Source organism: Schistocerca gregaria, chromosome 4, assembly GCF_023897955.1.
Source record: "Schistocerca gregaria isolate iqSchGreg1 chromosome 4, iqSchGreg1.2, whole genome shotgun sequence".
In the NCBI taxonomy this organism is placed as follows: Eukaryota; Metazoa; Arthropoda; class Insecta; order Orthoptera; family Acrididae; genus Schistocerca; species Schistocerca gregaria.
The window spans coordinates 450,358,310-450,380,305 of NC_064923.1; the positions used below are offsets into that span (position 1 = coordinate 450,358,310).

A 21,996-nucleotide genomic window follows, 5' to 3' on the forward strand; every position below is an offset into this window, starting at 1 on the left:
GCGAATGACAGTCAAAGACCTCCTACTATGAGACCATCACTCCAGATTGTAGGGCCGTACGGCCGATGTCATTCAGGTTGGTATCACACCACTGTCTGGGGTGTTCCAGCCACGTCTTCGGCCTGGAATCCCATTGACTTGAGTAGAATTGTCTTCAGTGATGAGTCCCGCTTCGAACTCAACCCCGATGATCTGCATAGACGCGTCTGTGACGCCCAGGACAGCGGTGGGGTACGAACCTGACTGTCGCCCGCTATACGCCGCGACCACCAGGAGTGACTGTCTGTGGTGCCATTTCCTGTCGTCGCAGGACCCCTTTGGTTGTCATACTCAGCACCATTATGGCACAGCGGTACGTCGACAATATTCTGTTCTTGTTTTGTTGCCCTTCATGGCAAGCTATCTGGGCTTACACTTCAGCAAGATAATGCCCGTCCACACACGGCTAGAGTTTCTACTTGACAAGCCCTACCTTGGCCAGAAAGGTCGCCGGATCTCTCCCCATTGAGAACGTTTGGAGCGTTATGAACGAAGCCCTCCAACCATCTCGGGATATTGACTGTCTAAAGCGCCAAATGGACATAATTCGACACGATATCCCTCAGGAGGACAAAAAACAACTTTGTCAATGAATGGCAAGCCAAATGACTGCTTGCGTAACAGCCAACGGTGTTCCAAAGCGTTACTGAGCTGCTCATTTTACGGAGCTCTTTCAGTTGAAAAAATGATCCAATTTTTCTGAAAATTGAAAATGTAATCATTTGTTTGTCTTTGCATGTACATCACATCTATCCCATTCGTCTAATTCCTTCGCGGTGCTTTGTTTTTTTGTCTTAGTGTGTATAACCCATTTATTTTTATTTTTTGTATTTCCATCCCTTTAGCAGGACGTCTCTGGGACGACGGCTGTTTACAATCGCGACAATAAGTAAAACACCTACAGCCGTCTTTATGAAGCGTCGAAACTGGTAGCGACAAAATAAAAAAAAATCATAAGGGCGGCTGTAGCGGTTTTTATTTTTTGTCACGAATTTATTTTTGTGTCTTCATGCTGACGTTTAAGGACTGTCTGTGTCGTTTTTGTAATTTCCCTCTTGGTGGAAAGAAGCACTCCGTCGTCAGGCCACGAGTGGCCTACCGGAACCATCCGACCGCCGTGTCATCCTCAGTGGAGGATGCGGATAGGAGGGGCGTCGAGTCGGTACACCGCTCTCCCAGTCGTTATGATGGTATTCTTGACCGAAGTCGCTACTATTCGGTCGAGTAGCTCCTCAATTGGCACCACGAAAAATGGGAACAGCGCACGGCGGCCTGGATGGTCACCCAGCCAAGTGCCGACCACGCCCGAAAGCGCTTAACTTCGGTGATCTCACGGGAACCGGTGTATCCACTGCGGCAAGGCGTTGGTGGAAAGAAGAAATAGATCAATTCATTTCACACTTAATTGCTGACAGTCGTCAGCTGCCTTTAGACACTGACATCTTCGCACCGTTACAGAAAACACGAAACTTCTGCGTTAGTAAATTGGCAGTTTCGCAATTCCTGGAATTGCAAGAAACTGTTGCCACTAACTTGCGGAACATACTGTACTTCTGGAAGTTGGCAATACTTTAGACTTTCTAGGGTTAGTTCCAGGTGAAGCAACCTGCAGGAGTGACTTCTAGAAGAGACTTGTGGAAGTTTACTTGCTAGTGAACACGCGTATTTACGAAGAAAAGAGTATACCAACGCCCTCAGATCTGTTAGCTGTCGACGAATGAACCTCGCGAGCGTGAATTCTCTGCCTTCGTTCGTGAATGCGACTATAGACGCTAATCGTTAGATGGCAGTGTCGTCTGCTCTGAAAACGTGCCTCTTTTTTTAAAAAAAAGAAAAGAAAAATGATAGATCGAAATTATCTCGTGACAACAGCTGAGTTCCGTCACTGGGGCTCGTCCTCACTCGCAGGGGAAGGCCGGGAACAGAGAGAGAGGAACGGAGACAGACAGACAGAGAGAGAGATGTGGAGAGGGGAGTGTCGGGGCACAGCTGCAGTGTCGAGCATACGGGCGGTCGGCGGGAAGGGAGGAAGCGGCGCAGGCACGCGCCGGAGACGTGACCGCCGCAGCGGCAGCTGGGAGAGAGCGAGGCGGTGGGAGGCGTCTGACGCTATATAGGCGGCGCGCGGCCCGGCGCCCGGCTAGTCGCTCACTGCTGCTGCTACTGCTGATAGCATGGCCGCCTGCAACGTGCATCTGCTGCTGTTTCTGCTGGTGGGAGCGCCTCTGGCGCCCGCCCAGGCCGCCCCAGAGCCAGGGCCGGAGGCGCCGCTGGACGTCGTCCTCTCGTCGACGCTGCGCGCCGGCGACGCCTCGCTGCCCGAGTACGTCGTCGTGCCGGAAGACGCCGCCTCTCAGCCGCCGCCGTCGCCGCCGGACCTGGCCGTGGAGGACGGGGACGCGGCGGCGCCGCCGCAGCTGCGCAAGCCGTCCGCCGACAAGGCGTGGAGCCTCGCCGAGCGCCGCGAGCAGCTCATGGCCGACCTCGACGACGGAGAGCCTGTCTACCCTAGAGGTGAGCTGCAGCAGTAACACTGTAAAGCAGTCTCTCTCTTGACGAAATTTTCTCGGGTTTTCTCTCAGCCGAGTCGCGTTGTCTCAGCGTTTCGACGAGTTTCCTACCCGTCATCTTCAGGCAAGTAAACTCGTCGAAACGTCGCGAAAACACCAAGTCACGTCTCGGCTGGTAACTCGGCAACATTTCATCAACTATAAAGAGTTTTTCCGTTAGTGCTGCTATAATTTGTATTTGTTCACGGACAGCCGGTTTCGTTCAACTGAGATCTCCGACTCGCGGTTTAACATCAGTTTAGAGGAGAGTTCCTTGACGTCTGCCAGAAAAAGTATCTAAAACGTTCGAAATTATGTGTAAAGCTGTTGGGAGTCGCTAAGTGTTCTCTGTCTCAGATGCTGGATTAATACAATGTGGGTAATTTGCGCGCGATGAATTGCGCTGTCTCAAAACATATACAAAGTTTCTAGATGTAATAATTGACTTATTGTGTTAAACCTTTAACGTAAGATTAATGAGTAGACCATCACAGTATTTTAAATGTTTAACTTTTACCAATAACTGTATAAAATACTGCAAACGAAATTTTTGTTGCACACCATGCCGTTAGAGCGGCACCCTGCAACTGGCAGCATAACTCAGTTTACAGGTTTAGTAATATAGATGTTATACTGAACTCAGAGAGTATTATTTTGTAACTATGAAAGTTATTACGTGGAATTGCGAGGCTTTACACACTCTATTCTGGAGGATTTAGTTTCTCCGTGTTTTCTCTTTCTCACTTTAGCTGAATGTTACAATGGTTCCTTCTGTAAGATCGTGGCTAATCTCCTTTCTCGTCCTAGCGTATCTGTCTTTTAGAGTTCCGTCTTTAATCACCTAAATGTCATGGAAACGATAAACATTATCTTCGCCTGATGTAATTTGGGGAAATTACTGAAAATGATAACAAGAGTGCAATGTCTTAAAACCAACGCCACTTTGGTTAGTACACGCGGTTATATGAATATAACCAACAAATTTTCACCATTGTTAATTGAGTGGTCTTATTTGACAAATTTAACAGACAATGTTTGTCCTTCTGACACAAGATATTTTCCAGATATCTCTCCACGACATATAGTCAACTTCTCAGTTCTCGACATGCGATTCACTAAACGTGTCTCAGAATTCGGCAGACAGAGACTTGTCCGTTGCGGACGTCCAACACCCAGCTGAACTTTTCCAACAGTGCATATGTTTCTCTGCATCGCTACATCTCATTATTGGCTACTTTTTCATTCATTCCAAAAGATTCCTGCATGGTGATGTAATTTTCACACAAATTATTGGTTATCTTTGACACAATAAAAAGTATCGTCTGCGACTCTGCCAGCTACACAATGATTAGTAAATCATAGATGCAGCCAAGGACCTAGAGCTAAGAGGTGGGAGCTAAATCTGATCTCACACTATTATATGGTAAACTCAGTACACTCATCCATTTTTTATTATTATTTTTTTTTAGTCACCAGCCTTTATCCTGCTTTGATGCTATGTACTACAACCAACGCTCCCTGCAAACCGTTGAAAAATATCTAAGCCTTGTTTTACCCTACAGTCTCTGCCTTCTGGTGATTCTACTTCTCCTTGTGCTAAGTTAACTGTTCCTTAGGCTAATGAGATGACTCACCAGTTTCTGCCAACTTTTTGCAAGAGTTTTCCATATACTTCTTCCGTAGGACATTCTTTTTCTGCATGTGCCTACATGTATACTCTACTGTGCCAGTTATTAGAGCTTCTTCTCCCTCCACTTACGTATGGAGCGCGGGATGAATGAGTGCTTAAACGCCTCTGTGTGCTCTGTAACTACCCTAATATTGTCTTCGCAACCCCTAGAAGGTTGAAGTATATTCCTAAATTCTTCCCTTGATAAAAGCGAAAGAAAGTCAACCAGCCAATTTTAACCACTAACGGTAACAATCATCCTTGAATGAATAAATAGGTTCAATAAATGATGTTGTCCGGCTCCCTATTGTTCTCAACGGACCTTTCTTTTGTGTTATTCGTCTGTATTTCGGCTCGTTTGAGCGTTTGCCTTACATCTTCCTATTCTGTGCCTATACCCTCCAGCCAAGCGCACATTACACGCGACGTGCTCTGCATTCGACTCTTCGTTTGTACGTGCCTCTACTTTTTCCAGTTCCCAGTTGTTTGTGGATACTTCCGCTCGATCACTGTATTATAGTACCCCATCGCCCTTGACGGGGATGAAAATCTTTGCATTCAGTTTCCGTGTAACTGAGGAGAGATCTGTGCTGAAACATTCACATTAATTTACAACGATCGGAAGCTGGAAGGGAAAAAAAAGTAAACCTCCTCCACTCCAGAGCCATATTCCTTCGTACGTCCTCATACAGATATACAAAAGGTTTTTGAGCGTTTGATCTTGTAAATGACCAATAAAAGCTGTGAATGTAAAGCAAATGCTATATGACGTATATAGTACTCTTAAAAATTTCCGTGGCCTTTTCTTTTCTTTTGTTCTTCCTAATAACTCTAATTTATGGTTTATCTACCCACTAAATGTTTCATATGATTCTCTAACACTTCGTCCAATACTACATTGCGCAATAGAGCTAAAGGATCACTTTTTCGAAACAGCGTAATTGCCATCAAATGCGACGTTTAAGTTTGAAATTTGGCTCAAAGGTGCGTACAATCTTTCCTTGTGCAAAAGCGCGGCACCCTGTGAACTCACCGTCGGCTTCGACGACGCTTCGTACAAGCTGTCGACGAATGCGCAGAAAGGAGGCTGTAGTTCAGGAGTACTTGTGACGCGTAAGGTGGGTTAATGATGTCACATTGTCAAACTTCACGACAGTTCTTCCCAACGGTATCGTAGACATTTCACACGATATGAAGATCGTCACACACCCTCTTACCTATATTTAACCCCTCCTTTTGAGGCCTCTGGAATGGAGGTCAGAACCGATACACCCAGCATTGAAATCACTCCGTTTTCTTATGTGTGGCCAAGGAAAACATTCCAGACACATCGTAGCTGAGAACCGGCTCGACAAGGTCGCAGGGGGTGGCATAAATTGCGCCAATGAAACCATCCCTTTCCCTTGGCCGCTGATACCCACACTTTTCGCCGTCGAAAACGACAGTTCGCAGAGCGATGAGTAACACGAAGACGTTCTTCACAACCTTTGACACTGGTAACATCCCCGGGCTTTTCAGACCTTCTCTAAGCACACTTCGGAGCTGCATCCCCATCGAACACCATCGTTTGGAGCGCAGCATGACCAAATTTTTGCTCTCGCGTACTGGTTGTAACCATGAGGGACAGTTAAAAACCATTCGACGAAATTTCAAGGTGATCCGAAGCTAAGGGTGCTTATGCTAAGGTTGCTCCAAAGGGGTCAGATCGTGTTTAACAGGAATGCAGCGCTAAAGTGCATTCGGGAGAGCGACTGTTCAAACCCGCGTCCACATTTAGGTTTCCGCGATTCCTCTAAATCGCTTCAGGTAACTGCCAGGATGGTTCTTTTGAAGGGGCTTGGCTGCTTTCCTTCCCCCTCCTCCCCTAATCCGAGCTTGCTCCGTCTCTAATGACCTTGCTGTCGACGGGACATTAATCTCTCCCTCCTGCTCCAGTGCCGCAGCGTCCTCAGAGAAGCGTTGAAACGTCCAAGGGTGTCAGCAGTGTCAAACGTTATCAAGAAACGTTGTGAATAATCACAACAAAAACCACCTGAGATTGCAAGAAAACTTTCACATACAAAGAGCCATTGCAACGGGAAAGAAGGTATTCAGCGACCAAATCCATTTAAGCAATAACTCTCTGACCTTGCTAGCCACCAAAATAATAACAAACTGAAATGTACCCAGGATAAAGAACTAAGGAATCTCCTCCTACCTCTCTCTCTCTCTCTCTCTCTCTCTCTCTCTCTCTCTCTCTCTCTTTGGGCGGCCGCTGTGGAAGAGCTGTTCTAGGCGCTTCAGTCCGGAACCGCGAGACTGCTACGGTCGTACCGTCGCAGGTTCGAATCATGCCTCGGGCATGGATGTGTGTAATGTCCTTAGGTTAGTTAGGTTTAAGTAGTTGTAGGGGACTGATGACCTCAGATGTTAAGTCCCATAGTGCTCAGAGCCATCTCTCTCTCTCTCTCTCTCTCTCTCTCTCTCTCTCTCTCTCTCTCTCTCTCTCTCTCTCCTCCCCCTGACACACGCACACACATAAACACACACATTTACACACAGAAAAATATACACACCCACCCATACATCCACAAAAAATCACTCTCTCAGGAAATAATTACACAGTCACACACAGGAAATACACACACACACACACACAACACAAACACACAACAAATGAAAAATATCAAACGGCAACACAACACAAACAAAACGCAGACAAACACACAACAACAGTTGGCAACACTACACACCGAAAACACACATATGTTGATCACAAAAATGGAAAGTGCAAGTGATATATGCGATGTGACAAATGTAGGTGAAAGAACGCCACAAACCGGCCAGCTGGAGAATAGAAACTAACGAATACATGTTCATGACGACACACATATCAGCGCTGGAAATAGTAAATAAAACCGACCAATAATTTCCATTAAGAACTTTGTGCCACAAAAGTTGATTTTAACCTAAAAACAAGAGAAAGACAGAACAAAATGTAATACAACAGCATATTATATCTCCCACATAATACGTCTATTTTGTCTACAAAAGGAAACTTGTATTACAGGCCACTGACGATGCTTCACAAATAAAAGAAGCGTAACGCGTATGGCAACAAACCAAACTGCCTTCAATTAGTTGCATAGACGGTACATACCTCCACGAAGTTGTCAAGAACGTCTTCCTGTTACCCATCGCACTGCCAACTGTCGTTTTCGGCCGCGAAATGTGAGGCAATAAAGCCTCCGGTAAAGGAATGGTTTAATTGACATCCTTTATGCCACACCCTGAGGCCTTTTCGTGCCGATTCTGAGCAGAAGTGTGTCTGGAATGTTTTTCTCGGCCACCAATGAGAGAGCAGCGTTGACTTCAACACTGGGGTTATAGGTTCCGACCTCCATCGCAGAGGTGTCAAAAAAAAAGGGGGGGGGGAGGAGAAATGTGAGTGACAGGGTTTGTGACGACTTTCCCATCGTGTGACAAGTCCACAGTGGCACTGGACAGAATTGCGGCGAAATTTGGTGCCAATGTGACATCAATAACCCACCTAAACACGTCACATGATCTACTGAGCTATTGTTCGAAGCGTCGGCGAGCCCGAGGAGCTGTCGCGGGGCCCCATGCTTTTGTAACATTACTGGGGAACGAGTGCACACCTTTGAGTCAAATTTCAGACTTAAGCATCGTTATGTGTGGGAACTGCAAGGTTTCTAAAATGTGATTCTTCAGTTCTGTTCCACAGTGTAGAAGGAAGCTACTGTATACTTTAGAAGCTGCGTGTATTTGACAGCAGCGCCTGACGTTATCGCCGCAGTGAGACGCCTAGCTTACTGTCTGCTCTTGGCCCGTGTGTTTATAACGCGTGAATCACGCGAGTGGCAGTTCCTTTGTTGTCCTAGAATACCGGCCGTCCCCGCCTAACCGTGGAAGACTTGAGGAAACGGAGGCTCCAGCCGCTTATAGCGGCGGCCGCCTGCTGCACCGCCCTTGGGCTATATATAGCACCCTCCCGGCCTCATCTGCTGTTTGCAAAGCGTGCGTTCCTCCTCTTTGTTCCAATCAGTCTATAGTGGACGCCAGAGACTTAACAGCCAAAATAAACAGATTTTCTATATGTTTAACTACTCGCTTCTTTTCCCTCAGATGTTCATTACTCAGTTTCAATGTTCTCGATTTTTTTTAGTTACCTCACCGTGGCTGGACTTTTTATAGGGTTCCAGCCAATCTTCGAACACATGATGCAAGCCATTCTTTGTCAGGTCCTCATTTTTCTCGAACACTGCTTCGGAGTTCTCAGATCAAAGGCTTTGCTTTTAGTGATGGGCATAAGAAAAAATCATAGGGTGCAAGACGAGCTATAAGTCGCATAGGGAACACAGGTATGTTCAACTGAACCAGAAACAGAATGACTTGATATAGAACATGATGCCACGCATTGTCATGATGAAGTAGCCACCCATTCGGGAAAAGGTTTGGTCGTTTCCCTGCAATGTGGTTCCTCAGTTTAGCCAATACTGAGGTGCAATCTGCTGCAGCAGTAGTGAGAAACTAGCTGCATGCTGGTAAATCATTGCATGCCAGTCAAAAAATGTGATCACCATCACTTTCCCTGCAGATGGAAAAACTTTCGCCTTTTTTATGTTGGAGAACCTGGCGATTTCCACACTGTGCTGGCTCGTTTTCCTTCAGGATGATAATGATGCAGTCATGACTCATCACCGGTGATAATCGATTCCAGAAACACATCCCCTCATCGACAGAGAGACGCAGTACCTCACGGCTTATCTACATTCGCAAAGCCTTTTTTCGAGTCAACAGACTTGGCACCCAACCGGGCACTAACATGAGTCATAAGGTGATGATCGTGCATAATAGTAAAGACGCTGCCATATGAAATTCTCAACACTTCGGTGAGGTTACGTACACCAGGTATGTTGATGTTGACTTCGATCACAGCATAAGTCAAAAAACCAGGCCCACCCTGCTTAACACAGACAAGTCGGCCGTCTTTGAAGTCCTTGAACCACCTAAACACAGATGTCCGAGATAGTGCATCTTCAATGTAAGCTTGCTGCAGCTTTTTGTAAGATCCAGTGGCTGTATGGTTTAAACGAAAACAATTTTACTGCGCCGTACTGGTCCCCTCACGTCATTTCCATTGTTTGGTATGTGTAATGCAAAGAGCAGAGCATTACTACCAACTTACCGGTACGAGAGTGGTGCCGCCTGAGGTCATTATACACAAAACCCACTCCTTGTAAATATTCACGGGACAGACACAAAACTATCGCGCGTCTCAGTCTCTGTTGGTCAGCCCTCGTACAAGGGAACATTTTGTGGTTACAAGTTCTGTATACAATAACTACGGCTTAGTCTATATCAACGTCCAGCCTCTAATGATCACACAACTGAAGGAAGTATGACTGATTCTTCCTGTCGACCTCCGAGAGCAGTGGTAAGAGACTGGACTCGTATTCTGGAAGACGGCGATTCAAAACCCGGTCTGGCCATGTGACTGGATTTTCTGTGGTCTCCCGAAAACGCCTAAGGTAAATGCCGGACAAATGGACAAGGCTGATTTCCTTCTCAACTTGATCTTGTCATTGACAACACTTAAATCTTAATCTTCCTTTCTTGTTGTTACTCTCACTTCCCTACATCAGTTCCAAATAGGGACACAAATTTCATAACCTCGCCTTATGCTTGCATTCCTGCATTTATTTCTTTCAGAATGAAGCTTTAAGAATGCAGAGATGGATAGTCTGCAAAAATTGACATAATTTTCCCGGGGAAACATGGTTGTAAAACAGCTCTTGTTTATCCTGTGATGTACCATGCAGATTTTGGTGATGGTTTGGACAGGTTACTCTTGTAACCGACACAATCAGCTATGGGGATTGTTCTTGCTGAATCTAAACCGGTCTTTCAGAAGAACTAAAGAAATCAATACGGACAATCAAATATCTGTCTAATGAATTTTTGGTCAAATTAAAACAAATCAAGCCTACTATGAAATTATTCAGTGGAAGTCCTTTTCCGCCAAAGATAATATCTGCTGACAAGCAGTAGTCTAAAACATACCGTCGGGTGTGTTATGAACGATTTTCAGCATCCATAGCATCCACCTTTCTCTTCGGCCCGTTAACAGTTATAATGTAGGGGGAAATAACTGTACCTGTTTCCTTCTTTTACCTCTATATTGCGAGTTTCCATTAGTGTTTATTTCTGAATTTTGTTAGTACGTTATGGCTGGGAAGAATGGCGCTATTAATAGAGGAAAGAATAAACGACAGATGTATCTCCACAACACCAATCTGTCTCTAGAAAGAGCTAAATGATTCCTGTCCCAGTCTCTCTATGGGCTTGCCTAGAGTATGTCGTAGATCAGCAAGTACACAGTGTGGCGAATAGCCCACTTGATGTTTTTGATGGAAAGTGAATGTTCGACTATTGGTTCAGGTGGACTGACTTAAGCTTCTACTCAGTAACCCCTGAAGTCGAGATTCTTGCTCTTTTCTGAAAGCCATTCGACTTTTCCCACCTGTTACGCCCGAAACTTCTTTTCATCTTCAATACGGCCCAGGTCGCCTGTTTCTCTTCGTACATTCCCATTCCAGTCGTACAAGGAGTTCTACGTAATGCAGACATTCATAATATCACAAACGATATAAGGCATCCAAAGGAAGTTCCCAACACCTCCGCCAAATCGTGCGTATCTAGATACACAGCTAATTATCTTGTTCTTAAATGGGACGCTGCACTGTCTTCAAAGCTATTTAAGTCCTCTTCGAAAAATAATGCCATGTCTCAACGCTGGATAATGTTTGCATTTAAACCTTAAGGGAAATTAATCGGGAGAGCTTATATTTATTAGGCCCAAGCGATCTGTCCAAGTCCCAATACGAGATTAATGCCTACCAATGGAGGAGAATTTGCACTATGCCGCCCGTCTTGGTTCTCGCATTTCTACCGACTGTCCACAACTTTATCTAGGTTCACCGTTTGCTCCGGAGAAGTATAAAGTCAGTACACTTTGAAACGTACCCTTTGTAAAATTATTACACGACTGTGCTTAAACTGACACACAATAGTTTTTAGCGCAAGGCAATCTGACTTCCAAAAGTCCCTACGAAAGAATGGCCCTGACTAGCATTAAGCTATACGTTTCACAAATCACTTACCTCACAAAAATCTTCGTTACTCAAGCTACTGCAATACAGCGAGCGCCCCACTACTGCCAGCTAAATAAAAGATTCAAACTACTGAAGGCACTAACTACTGATAGGCATAGTTAGCAAATGAAAGATTTTAATAGAGAACAAACAATGTATTTACCTCACTAGTCATAATATATATAGCAGTTCATGACACCAATTCTTACAAATTTCAAAACTCCGCCATCTCTCTCCCCACGTCCACCACTGCTGGCGGCTCACCTCCAACTGCGCAACGCTACGCGCTGTTAGCATCCAGCTGCTGCTGCCCAACACTACAATGGCAGACAACAATGCAGACTAAACACAGACTGCACATGGCACAGCCAGTGATTTTTTCATACCGAGCGCTATGTGGCGTTACCAACAAGAAAACCTAAACAGCCTACTTTCAACTTTCCTTTAGTAAGGTGGCCTCTTCCCACATAACAAGCTTCTTCATTAATTATTCGTCGCCCACACACTCCTACGCACACACGCTAACACGCTCCTAACAAATTGTAGATACAAAATGGACGCTCTACTCACGTATTTCTTAGTCACTGTTTGTTTCTTCAGAACAGAGATATCCAATTTTATAGGCTTTTGTTGCAACAACGGACATTATGGTCAACAACATTATTTATTATTTCCTTTTTCCCTTCTGTAAGTACGAAATCATCAGAATTAATTCCGATATTGATTATTTCCCCGTTCTGATTCTTCAGTTAATTCCCATTTGGAAAGTTCAATTAACGTCCAGTTTCATTTAGCAGCGTTTCTTTCGTATTGAAAAAGGAATTATCTTCCATTGATACCATTCGCGTTATTTCACCAGAGCAATTAAACCTTGCACAACAGTCTCTCAGATATACCCGTCTCCGAATGCGAAAATTCGAGAGACAGCGGGGTCTCACAAGAGATTCATATATTCAAGGAAGAAGTCGCGTTGTAATTCACAGTAAAGCGCCCTATAGGCACTGCCTTGAAGCATCATATGGGCCAGCTACTCGGTGCTTAGCATTTGCGCGTCTTCTTCGGGGCAGAGCACGAGTGGTTCTTCCTCGACCTTCCGCACGTCAAGTTCTCTAGATGGAAGTAGCGCTAGTCATGCCCCCAAGCCGACGAGAGGCTCCAACACCTGCGCTGTGAACAATAACTGTGCTGCCGGACGCTCTAGTTGTCAAAAGGAGAGCTAACTGTCCACAATGCCCTGCGTTGGGTCATGAATCGGAGGTTCTTGTGAATTTTTAATTCCAGGTGGTGCTTGGTTGTCACATCACTCGACATCAATAGTTCCAAAAAAGTTCACTGTCGTCACCTAAGTGCATTTGGACTTTCATAATTTAAATTGTGCAATACATTACAGAAAAATATATTTTAATATATAATATAAATCTGAATTAGTACAGAAAGACTTAAATCGAAATGAGACCCGTGGAGTAGACTACATACCGTCAGAACTACTGAAACCGTTGGAAGAGCTGACCACAACAAAAGTATTCCACCTGGTATGCAAGATACATGAAATGTGTGAAATACCCTAAGACTGCAAGAGTAACGTAATAATTCCAGTTGCAATGAAAGCATCAATTTGGATCCAGAGAAATGTGGAAACACACGAAGCACCAGGCTAAGGAGAGGTAAATCCGAGTCTATGACTTTTACAGATTGGAGAATGCTTTTGACAATGTCGACTGGGATACTATCTTCGATATTCTGAAGGTAGCGGGGCTAAACTATAGGGAGCGAAAGATTGTTTACAACTTGTACGGGAACCAGATGGCAGTCATAACAGTCGAGGGGCATGAAAGGGAAGCACTGGTTGAGATGGGAGTGAGACAGGATTTTAGGCTATTCCAAATGTTATTCAATTTGTACATCGAGTAAGCAGTTAAGGATGTGAAAGAAAAATTTGGAGAAGGAAATAAATGGCAGAAAGAAAAGATAAAAACTTTGACATTGTAATTCTGTCAAAGGCAGTAGATGACTTGGAGGGATGAGAAAACTGAACCCTCCCATAGTGCTTAGAGTCATTTGAACCATTTGAACTGTACCCTGTGTGGAAAGTCTGTCACTAGTAAGCCCTGCACATGCTGTAAATGATAAGAGTAGTAACAATTATCATGGAGAATGTTTCATACGGACGTCTGGCTTACCCTGTACTGGCGAGCCATCTGCCTGGCACTGACACGGCAGTCACCTTCCGCAATGTTAAACACATTTTCTTCCAAGTCTGACGTCTGAACATTTCGGGTACGTCCTTCATCATTTCCTGCTTCCTGAAACGACCCTGTCTAAGACAGACGGTCAAACACTGTTGCCAACATTGAATGCTGCCGTTGTTGTCGGCGGGGACAGGTCTCCTGATACAACCTTGCTGCGCCCCGCCAGCTGCCATTTGCCTTTCTGTAAGTAAGCACCATGTTGGCAAGCTCTCGATTCGAAAACGGAATCAGTGTGTACATCGCTGTATAACATCCGCTACAAAGTGAGTCATCAAGAGAAGTAAATCGGACACAACATTACCATATGCCATGGCAGGAGAGGGCGCTAGGGCATGACATATGAGGAACATTACCACCCCCTAGGAGGATACCATGCATAGTGTAAATGTGACTGCACGGTATAGCGCATATTAGGCCGCAGTCTCTGTAACGAGCACTCCGTCTTCAGGCCACGAATGGCCTACCGGGACCATCCGACCGCCGTGTCATCCTCGGTGGAGGATGCGGATAGGAGGGGCTGGGGTCAGCACACTGCTTTCCCGGTCGTAAGATGGTATTCTTGACCGAAGCCGCTACTATTCGATCGAGTAGCTCCTCAATTGGCATCACGAGGCCGAGTGCACCCCGAAAAATGTCACCCATCCAAGCGCCGACAACGCCCGACAGCGCTTAGCTTCGGTGATCTCACAGTAAGCGGTGTATCCACTGCGGCAAAGCCGTTGCCCCTCTATAACGAGGTATGGTTGAATAAGTGGTCTCTAGCATGGAAACCGTGCATTTCCGGACATACGTTCATTAGATCTTTTTTTTCGTATTCTCTCATCGATCAGTCCCTACAGTTTGTAAACAGAGGAGAAAATCGCCCCGCATACACATACATAGTATGTACGGAACCGCCCGTTGCGCGAGTCCTACTCGGACTTTGCTAGAGTGCTGCCGTACGGTGTGTGACGAGACGGCTGTGTGTGTTGGCAGTGGCGACCCCGCGGCTGGTGGCCCACGCGCGCGTCGCCGGCCCGGGTACGAGCCTGCGCGCCGACTCCGCGGAGCGCTGCCTGCAGCTGTGCCGGCTGCGGCCGCACTCGTGCGACGCCGCCAACTACCACGCGGCCACCCACAAGTGCCGCCTGCTGGCGCGCTGCGCGCCCACCAAGGTCGCCTACGAGCACCACGACTACCACCACTTCGCCGCCAGGCCGCACGGTGAGTCTCCTGCACTACCGACACTGTGCCTCCGTGTTCACACGCCCAGGGGAACTCGTAACGCTTCTAGTTTGCGACACACTTTTTGTTGACCCTGCGTTTATGAATCTCTTCATCCACTAGCCTTTAACTCACAGCACTACGCAGTGTTGCCCTCGTCACCATGTACAGACACTTCACTTCGTCGCCCATTTTTCTTGACCACCGCAAATAAGCTTCCGTGGGGGTAAAAAATACACTACTGACCACTAAAATTGCTACATCACGAATATGATGTGCTACAGACGCGAAATTTAACCGACAGGAAGAACATACTGCGATTAGCATTACATGATTAGCTTTTCAGAGCATTCACACAAGGTTGCCGCCGATGGCGACACCTACAACGTCCTGAAATGAGGGAAGTTTTCAACCAAATGTTCTAATGTGTGTGAAATCTTATGAGACTTAACTGCTAAGGTCATCAGTCCCTAAGCTTACACACTACTTCTAGATTTCCGGAAAGCTTTTGACACCGTTCCTCACAAGCGACTTCTAATCAAGCTGCGGAGCTATGGGGTATCGTCTCAATTGTGCGACTGGATTCGTGATTTCCTGTCAGGAAGGTCGCAGTTCGTAGTAATAGACGGCAAATCATCGAGTAAAACTGAAGTGATATCAGGTGTTCCCCAGGGAAGCGTCCTGGGACCTCTACTGTTCCTGATCTATATAAATGACCTGGGTGACAATCTGAGCAGTTCTCTTAGGTTGTTCGCAGATGATGCTGTAATTTACCGTCTAGTAAGGTCATCCGAAGACCAGTATCAGCTGCAAAGCGATTTAGAAAAGATTGCTGTATGGTGTGTCAGGTGGCAGTTGACGCTAAATAACGAAAAGTGTGAGATGATCCACAAGAGTTCCAAACGAAATACGTTGGAATTCGATTACTCGATAAATAGTACAATTCTCAAGGCTGTCAATTCAACTAAGTACCTGGGTGTTAAAATTACAAACAACTTCAGTTGGAAGGACCACATAGATAATATTGTCGGGAAGGCGAGCCAAAGGTTGCGTTTCATTGGCAGGACACTTAGAAGATGCAACAAGTCCACTAAAGAGACAGCTTACACTACACTCGTTCGTCCTCTGTTAGAATATTGCTGCGCGGTGTGGGATCCTTACCAGGTGGGATTGACGGAGGACATCGAGAGGGTGCAAAGAAGGGCAGCTCGTTTTGTATTATCGCGTTATAGGGGAGAGAGTGTGGCAGATATGATACACGAGTTGGGATGGAAGTCATTACAGCATAGACGTTTTTCGTCGCGGCGAGACCTTTTTACGAAATTTCAGTCACCAACTTTCTCTTCCGAATGTGAAAATATTTTGTTGAGCCCAACCTACATAGGTAGGAATGATCATCAAAATAAAATAAGAGAAATCAGAGCTCGAACAGAAAGGTTTAGGTGTTCGTTTTTCCCGCTCGCTGTTCGGGAGTGGAATAGTAGAGAGATAGTATGATTGTGGTTCGATGAACCCTCTGCCAAGCACTTAAATGTGAATTGCAGAGTAGTCATGTAGATGTAGATGTAGATGTAAGCTAGGGAGGGGAGGACTCGAACCTCCGCCGGGGCCAGCCGCTCAGTCCATGACTGCAGCGCACCAGACCGCTCGGCTAATACCGCGCGGCAAAGTTTCCAACCGATTTCTCATACACAAACAGCAGTTCACCGGCGTTTCCTGGTGAAACGTTGTTGTGATGCGTACTATCACGTTTCCGACTTTGGTAAAGGTCGCATTGTAGCCTATCGCGATAGCGGTTTATCGTATCGCGACATTGCTGCTCGCGTTGCTCGAGATCCAATCACTGTTAGCAGAATATGGAATCGGTGAGTTCAGGAGGGTAATACGGAACGCCGTGCTGGATCCCAACGGTCTCGTATCACTAGCAGTCGAGATGACAGGCACCTTATCCGCATGGTTGTAACGGATCGTGCAGCCACGTCACGATCCCTGAGTCAACAGATAGGGACGTTTGCAAGACAACAACCATCTCCACGAACAGTTCGACGACGTTTGCAGCAGCATGGACTATCAGCTCGGAGACTATGGCTGCGATTACCTTTGACGCTGCATCACAGACAGGAGCGCCTGCGATGGTGTACTCAACGAAGAATCAGGGTTCACGAATGGCAAATCGTCACTTTTTTTCGGATGAATCCGGGTTCTGTTTACAGCATAATGATGGTCGCATCCGTATTTGGCGACATCGGGGTGAACGCACATTGGAAGCGTGTATTCGTCATCGCCATACTGGCGTATCACTCGGCGTTATGGTACGGGGTGCCATTGGTTACACGTCTCGGTCACCTCTTGTTCGCAATGACGGAACTTTGAACAGTGGACGTTACATTTCAGATGTGTTACGACCCCTGGCTCTACCCTTCGTTCGATCCCTGCGAAACCCTACATTTCAGCAGGATAATGCACGACCACGTGTTGCAGGTCCTGTACAGGCCTTTCTGGATATAGAAAATGTTCGACTGCTGCCTTGGCCAGCACATTCTCCAGATTTCTCACCAACTGAAAACGTCTGGTCAATGGTGGCCGAGCAACTGGCTCTTCACAATACGCCAGTCACTACTCCTGATGAACTGTGGTATCGTGTTGAAGCTGCATGGGCAGCTGTACCTATACACGCCATCCAAGCTCTGTTTGACTCAATGCCCAGGCGTATCAAGGCCGTTATTACGGCCGTAGGTGGTTGTTGTGGGTACCGATTTCTCAGTATCTATGGACCCAAATTACGTGAAAATGTAATCACATGTCAATTCTAGTATAACATATTTGTCCAATGAATACCCGTTTATCATATGCATTTCTTCTTGGTGTAGCAATTTTAATGGCCAGTAGTGTCAAACAAAAACATTCCAGTGTTGCTGAATGACTTCTGTTCTCTGGGGCGCCGCGCGGAGTGGCCGCGAGGTTAAAGACGACATGTCACGGATTGCGCATCTGCCCCCCCCCCCCCCCCTCGCTGAAGGTTCGAGTCCTCTCTTCGGACATGGGTGGGTGTATGTGTTGTTCGTAGCATAAATTAGGTTAAGTTAGTTCAAGTAGAGTGTAAGTCTAGGGAGCGATGACATCAGCAGTTTCGTTCCTTAGGAATTCACACACATTCTTTGGGGCCCACAGTGCAAACTATGTCATTCAATGACATGATTGTAACGAATATCAGTCAGCTACGCTGCTCTTCAAATGGCTTTTATTTTTTATAAATCGTCCACGAAGAACTAGTGCTTCGTGACGACAAATTTGTCTAGGAAACATGTAACACAAAATTAACAACTTACTCAAAAAAAGCGACATCGCCTTTGCATATCAAAACACACACAACCTCAGACACATAATCCACAAAACCACCTGGAAAATTTCCATACACAACAACCCTGGCATTTACAAAATTTCATGTAACACATGTCACAAATTCTACATAGGACAAACTGGTAGGAACTTCAAAATTAGATATAAACAGCACACCAGCGAAAGTGAAAACCACCCACCCACATGTTTTCAACATCCACAAACAGAAAAACACGACTTAAAACCTATAAACGAAGCTCTATGAATCTTCCATATTACGCAGAAGGTAGAATTCATGAACATTCTTGAGGAAATAGAGATACAAGGGCTAGTCGGAAACGGAAACAACAGTGAAAATCCGATGAAGCTTTGCACAAATGTGTTGGGCAGTGTCTCTAGTATGCCCTTCGATCGCGTCACGTCGCTCTTTTCAGTTCTGAGTGAACAGTAAGCACGCAGAGAAGCTTAGAACAATAGTGTCTCCCACCAAAGGCCTGGTGTGAGATTGCGCCTGATATCATGCAGCCCACGTAATATAGCTGTCATACGTTTCCTTCTGCATGACAATTCTCAGGCGCTCTCTGAAGCGTCAATGAAGATGCTCTTGCAGCGTTTTCGATGGGATGCGTTTGATCACCCACAATAGAGCCCATAATTGCCTCTCTACTTACAAGAACCGATGGCTATGAAAACAACATTTTGGCACAGACAACGAGCTGTAGATCAGCTTAGAGGATTGGTGGAAAGCACAGGTGGATTCCTTCTATGACGAGGGTATAGGAAAGTTGGTACAACGCTACGATAAATATCAAAATCGGAGGGGCATAAACATTTTTGATTTTCACAGTGGTTTCCATTTTGCGACCGATCCAACCAGCTCGGCTGGATTTTGGCGATCTAACGCGCTAACTGGATAGAATTTGGCACGATATCCATCAGGAAGACACCCAAAATTCTATAAATCAATGTTAAGCCGAATAACTGCTTGCATGAGGGCCAGAGATGGACCAACGTGCTCTTGATTTGCTCAATTTGTGAACCTATTTCTCTTGAATAAATCATCCAGTTTTTCTGAAATTGTAATCATTTGTTCGTCTGTACATGTACATCACATCTGCCGATTTCCGTCCCACTCGGATAATGTCTTCTTTCTGAGGTGTGTCTGGGCTATGACACCAGTTATTATTAGGCTGATAGTAAAGGTGAAAAACTGCACATGTTTTAAGCAGTTTATGGAGTAATAAATAAAATCCTACACACAAAACTTGAAAATATACAAAAATTAAATTTGATAAGTTAATTTGAAAAAAACTATGGTGACACAATTACTGCTGTAGAGGATCGGGAATTATATAAATAAAAAGAAATTATAATGAAATGAAAACCCAAAGCTGCTTACAGGCGCCGACATACGTCAATGGGGACAGATGAAAATGTATGCCTCGGACATGTCCGAAAGAAGAAATACCATCTTAGTATATAAATAAAAAGAAAGACGACAGAAAAATCCAAGAGCAGACAGCGCTTCATGAGGAGAGTGAAGTGCTGCACAAGAAGAGATTTAACACAAAATCAGGATGTTCGAAATGAGTACCAATTTACTTCCTGCTAATGAGGTTCAAAATGTTTCAAATGGCTCTAATCACTATAGGACTTAACACCTGAGGTCATCAGTTCCCTAGACTTAGAACTACTTAAACCTAACTAACCTAAGGACACCGCACATCCATGCCCGAGGCAGGATTCGAACCTGGACAGTAGCAGCAGCGTGGTTAGGGACTGAAGCGCCTAGAACCGCTTGGCCACAGAGGCCGGCTGCTAATGAGGAAATAGTTAAATACAGAGAGAGCTGAAAGCAGAATGAGGTGGTAGACTAGCCGAGACAAGTTTGAATCACAGTCCGAAAGAAAGGAGAGATATAAGTCGACCAAGGAAACTATTGACAAAAACTTTGTGAATACTAAACGTCTCCCCACGTAAGACGACGACAACATTATCACCAAGTTATCGATGACGACATCCGTCCGATTCTTACTGACATGTTCTCATACTATCATATTACAAAAGTGCTGTTAGCAAATCACCGTAAATGTGGTTGAAGAAAAGTGAAAACTGAGTGTTTGGCCTTTGTGTTTTCTCTTATTTATGTCGTAACTAGTGGAAGTGGCAATGCTACTAAAAGGTTACTGGTGGTACGAAACATATAACGAGACCGCTAGCGCTAAGCGGTAAGCGCAGAGGAATGCGTGCCGGTGTCCTGAGTCTCGGAGAAAGTACAGTGGCACTTTTTGTACGCCCTGCTCCCAGCAGCTACTTCTACTGCTGAATTACATCCCTACTAGAACTCAATAGACGCACGACTCGGCCTCTGCAAGGAGAGTCACACTGGTGATACCTCAAATCGAAGTTCTAGAATGTCGTAGTAGCAACCTCAGGACAAATATTCTGACTCCAAAATGCAGTAGAACACAGTTCGGAAGTGTTTCCCGTAATATACTGTATTGTTCGTTATATTTCCAACTGACATTGTAATATTAATTCTACAGTTGAGATAGATGTAACGAATCGAAATGGTTACGAGGATCTGCTATATTGGTGTTAATCTAATGAAGCTGAAGCAATGCGATATTTTACTGCTTTATTATCTTAACGGAGTGTGTCGCAATTAATAGCGAAAACTGACACGGCTGAAAGCATACCATAACAAATTACTCTGAGCACTATGGGACTTAACATCCATGGTCATCAGTCCCCTAGAACTTAGAACTACTTAAACCTAACTAACCTAAGGACACCACACAACACCCAGTCATCACGAGGCTACACTATAACAAAGCATAAATATTCCAGTAAACACAGGTGCGAAAACGAACCATCTGCTAAATGACTGTGAATGAGTGAAGACACAAAGCAATTACAGGCACTGGCTGCGAGCTGACATTAAATTAAATCAATAGGCAAAGTGTAAAATTTCAGCCGTACCGGGATACGAATCCGGGTCTTCTATTCACTAGGCAGATGCTATGACCACTAAAGCGTCCAGACACAATGGTCATCGCAGCTATTACCCTAGCATGCCTCCCGTCAGGTTAAAATTCTCAACTTATCCACACACTAGTTCATAGTGGCTGTTAGAATAGAAGCTGGTCGCCCTGGTCGAGCGGTTCTAGGCGCTTCAAACCATAAACACGCTGCTGCTACGGTCGCAGGTTCGAATCCTGCCTCGGCATGGATGTGTGTGATGTCCTTAGTTTACTTAGGTTTAAGTAGTTCGAAGTCTAGGGGACTGATGACCTCAGATGTTAAGTCTCATAGTGCTTAGAGCCATTTCAACCACTTTTTTTGCTAGAACAGACACCACATATGTGTGAATTTGTAGGTACGAGCCTTCACCCACTTCAGAACAAATGTATTTAAAATGTAAACTTTTTGAAATGTAGCTTTTCCTCATGTAATTGCATGACAAAAAGTACAGTAATGCTTCATCTCGTCACATATTATATTTAGAAATATTATTATGTTGTAGGTATAGCTATGGGAGAGCTGGGTTGTCACAGAAAATAGGTTGGATTTTGTGGGGTGGCTGGGCTCTCCAGGGAGTTAAGCTGAGTAGCAGTAGAACGAAATGCATAGAAATTAGTGATTATAATCTGCTACAAATGAAGCAAAATATCACAGAGAGTAAGTAACGCAGGATCAAATTAAGTACTTTAAACATTTCAGTTTCCACAAAGAAGCAAAATGGCCACTTACTATTAAACTTAAAAATAAGGGATAAAAAACTGTTTAAACAA

General features: G+C 45.1%; 1 protein-coding gene across 1 annotated transcript in view; it reads left to right on the forward strand.

The window, feature by feature from the left end:
* The first annotated feature begins 2,041 nt into the window (after window positions 1-2,041).
* The window catches only part of LOC126266604 (uncharacterized), a 34,435-nt gene continuing 14,480 nt past the window's right edge, over window positions 2,042-21,996 (forward strand). The window contains exons 1-2 of the mRNA XM_049970927.1: window positions 2,042-2,553; window positions 14,636-14,863. Of these exons, the coding sequence (XP_049826884.1) occupies window positions 2,214-2,553; window positions 14,636-14,863 (568 nt within the window). The 5' untranslated portion in view covers window positions 2,042-2,213. The remainder of the gene's footprint in view (window positions 2,554-14,635; window positions 14,864-21,996) is intronic.